Source organism: Rosa rugosa, chromosome 7, assembly GCF_958449725.1.
Source record: "Rosa rugosa chromosome 7, drRosRugo1.1, whole genome shotgun sequence".
Taxonomy (NCBI): domain Eukaryota; kingdom Viridiplantae; phylum Streptophyta; class Magnoliopsida; order Rosales; family Rosaceae; genus Rosa; species Rosa rugosa.
The window spans coordinates 37042689-37046740 of record NC_084826.1 but is presented as its reverse complement, the minus strand read 5'-3'; the positions used below and the strand labels follow the sequence as shown (position 1 = coordinate 37046740).

The window sequence follows — 4052 nt, the reverse complement described above, 5'->3', positions numbered from 1 at the left end:
GCAAATCGAGCTTGGAGAACCCCAAAAGCTCTCTCCACGTCCTTGCGATATTTTTCTTGTTTAGTAGCAAAGTACTTGAGCTTTCTAGTTTGAGGCTAAGATATTGATTTCACAATTGCAGCCCATGCGGGATATATACTATCTGTAAGATAATATTCGATTGTATGTGGCTTTTGATTAAGAAAATAGTTAACAGTAGGACCACGACCTTCAGCAAGTTCATCAAACAAATGAGAGCAATCCAGGACAGATATATCATTGTGGGAACCAGGCATTCCAAAGAATGCATGCCAAATCCAAGTGTCATACGAGGCTACTACCTCGAGGACAATAGTTGGACGGTAGTAATGACCAACAAATTGTCCTTGTCAACCACTAGGACAATTTTTCTATTCCCAATGCATACAATCTAATGAACCAAGCATACCAGGAAAGCCACGAGACTCACCTTTTCGCAGGAGCCTGTCAATGTCCTCTTGTGTTGGTTTTCTAAGAAATTCTGCTTCGTAGATGCACATGACAATGTCACAGAATTTCTTCAAACACTCCCTTGCAGTGCTCTCTCCCATTCGAAGGTATTCATCAAGAGCGTCAGCAGCATTGCCATACGCCAACATCCTCATTGCTGCAGTAACCTTTTGATGAGGAGTAAACCCAGGTTGACCTCTGCAATCTTCTCTCTGTTGAAAGTAATTGTTAGCATTAGTTACCTCTTAGAGAATGCGATCAAAGAGAGAGCGTCTCATCCGGAATCTTCTACGAAACTTTTCTGGGGGATACAAACAACCAGGATTGAAGTAGTCTGCCATCAACTGACAGTGACCTGCCTCGTGATCTCTAGGAAGGTAACGGTGACTGGAAGAGGTACGACCGTCCTTTTTTTTGATTCCTTGTCTGACTTTGATGAATCTCGTTCATTATGCCAACAACTATTCTTTGGTCTTCATTTTCCTCATCAGAACTGCTGTCGAAATCACCGCGCATGTATGCATCAGACAATTCTTTCAAATCCATGTTGAATACACAAAATTATACGAGAATTGATGAAATGAGACACTAGCTATGATAAAGATATTATAAGAAAGGGGTGTTCTGATAAGGTCTAGGGATGATTGATTTTATAGAAACTATATGAAGATAGAGATAAGAATTGGATGGTTTTGATTTATTGTACTTTATTTGATCCAATGGTTATTATTTCACAAAATCTTATCTTGTCGGCATTTTGAAATATGTGTAGATTTCCTTATCTTGTCAAATTATTGAGCTCTTTTTTTTTTATATGTAGTCAAATGATTGAGATTCTACAAATTTTATATAAAATTTCACAATAAAAATTAATTTATCTTTCAACCAAAATGAACTATTTATTTAATTCATAAAAGAAGCAATAAAAATAAACAACACATAACTAGTACAAATATATAACACATAATAAAAATAAAAGCCGTAAGCTATATTAAGACTCAATTTGGACCAGGATTCGGATCAACATGATAGTCCGATGACGTATCGAAGTCTGAGGTTACCGATGGGTTACTGGAGCTTGAGGAATCGGAGCCACGAAATCTCATTTTATTATAAATCTCAATTGAATTCTTCGAGCATATGAAAACTGATGAAGAGTTTTCTTATGCTCGAGAATTCTCTTGTGCAAGTTACTTGTGCATAAGAAAACTGTTGGTATTTGCAAACTCTTCATCACTTTATTAGAGTGAGTGTTTGAACAGATTATGGGGATGTATTGTTGTAAGGCTCTAATTTGTTGCTTTTGTCAATTTAGAGCTGCATTGTAATGTTGTGTACATGGGTTTGCTAACGGGGGAAATTAGATGAAGGACTTGGATGTGTCTTTTGGATATATATGAATATATATAGGTGGATGTTTTTGAATCTATGAATTTATGTTGTTATGAGTTTTATCTTATGAATCAGGATGTCCTTTTAGCATGTTCAGACTAAGCTCAATGTCATGAGCTAGGCCTAGTTGGGTTTGCAACTTAATAATTTTTTCACCTATCATGCTGTGACACGTGGAACTTTCGGATTTGTGGTTTTCTGTGTTGAGAGGGAAACAGACAATCAAGAATTGGAGGGAAACTTTGGACCATTTTGATGAAGAGAGAGAGATATATAGTCGATGGGTATTTTGGGAATTTTTCCTGTATGAAGGTCCCACAAAACTGATAGATCAAATCTCCTCCGGCCACATCAGCACCTTAACAGAGAAAATTGACGGAGTAGTGACAGAATGGATTGATTTGATGAAATTGGAGAGTGTGAGGACTTTCTGATTAAATTAGAAGTGCAGGGACTAAACTGATGAACCCTTGAAAGTACAGGGTAGTAAGCAAAATTTAATTCAAAGATTTTTAACATAGGCTTCAAATTTGACAAATATCTCAATTACTTCAGATTTTATATGCATTGGAAATAGCCATGTATAATGAGAGGAGTCATCAACAAAAATCAAATAATACTTGTAACCACTAATATGGAGAAGTCCATACATCAGAATGTAACAATTCCAATGGAGAATGGGAAACTGAATTTGATAGATTAAAAGATAATTTGTGACTCTTTCCAAGAGGATAAAAATTACAAAATTTGATCCTGGACGTGCTAGAGACAAGTAAACATTTATTTGAAAACAAATTTGATGAGACCATTAGATGTTCTAAGCAAAAATGCCAAATTGACGACGAAGCTTGAGTGCCATAGAAAGTAAACAATCCTAGATTATTAGCCAAGGTCTTGGAATATAGACAAAAGGGATAGAGACCATTCTCACATTCACCCCGAAAAAGCGTCCTCTGGGTATGGAGATCCGTCATAACAAAATAAGATGGATATAATATGAAATAACATGGATTGTCATTAGCAAATTTATAAACTGAAAACATATTATGAGAAGTTGTTGGAAAATGTAAAATATTGTTAAGATGAAAAGATGAAGTGGGAGAGTGGTGATGAGAAGATGAGAAGAGTCAATATGAGAAATAGGTAAGGGAGAGTTTTTACGAACACCATCAACATGATCGAGGCCATGATACTCTGTTGGATTAACCACTTCACTGGTATATGGGTATTGGCTGCCAAAGCAATAAGCTTCTTGCTTGAATGCCAACCTTCTTAAGAGAGATTCAGGCGATTAAAGCAATCCAAAGTAGAATGTCCAGATCTAGTGCAAATTTGATATATGATACGACTAGTTCAAAAGGTTGTGGGAAAGAATTTTCAGGAGCAAGACCAAGAATGAAGCCAAGAGCACGAGGAGGAGCTCTAGAGATTGGAATGTTGTGCCTAGTAAAGGTGCTTGGAGGTGAGATTATGGGACTACCACGTGCACCACCACGATGGCCAAAAGAAAAGCCACAGCCTGATCCACATGGTTTAGCAGCATGAAGGGCAATAGGTATGCCATCAAGAGTTGGTTGAGCTTGCTCCTTAAACCTTCTGTCAAGAAACAGAAGAGGAGGTTCTAGATCATCATAAGTAATAGCGTTGTCCCTGGCTTGAGCAAAACAAACCGTCATTTCATATTGAGCTCTAACATTGTGCATAACAATAGTAAGTAGGTCCCCTTCAATCATGAGACTCCCAGCCAAAGCTAACTGGTCAACAATAGAATTAAGTTTGTCATAGTAATCATAAATGGACAATGAGCCACGAGTCGTGCGCATGAGCTCCCCATGAAGTTGTAAGATGAGATTATGAGAAGGAAAATCATATCGCTTCTCAAGGGATCGCCAAGTTTCCCTAGAGGAGGTGGATCTTGTAACAGTGGATGAAATAGCAGGAGTGAGGGATGTGTTGATCCATCATCAGATCATTTCATCTTGTTGCAGCCATAGTTGGAATTGGGGAATGATTTCATTGGTGAGGTTGCCATCTTGATCTTTGATGAAGCATAAAGGCAAGGAGAAGAGCCATAAACGATGCCCATCAGACCTCTGCTACAGAGTACAGGGACTAACTAATCAAACCACAGGACGTAGTTGGATCGATCAAGCTTGATATAGAAGGAGCAGTGATAAAAGAGATGGGATTAG

The 4052-nt window shown here is 37.8% G+C and overlaps 1 protein-coding gene across 1 annotated transcript; it reads right to left on the bottom strand.

Moving 5' to 3' along the window:
- Nucleotides 1–389: 389 nt before the first annotated feature.
- Nucleotides 390–1014, bottom strand: LOC133723250 (uncharacterized). Its single transcript, XM_062150067.1, has 2 exons — nucleotides 931–1014; nucleotides 390–680 (listed from the first exon to the last, which is right to left on the bottom strand). The coding sequence occupies exons 1-2, from the start codon at nucleotides 1012–1014 to the stop codon at nucleotides 390–392; spliced, it is 375 nt and encodes a 124-aa protein (XP_062006051.1).
- Between the last annotated feature and the right edge of the window lie 3038 nt (nucleotides 1015–4052).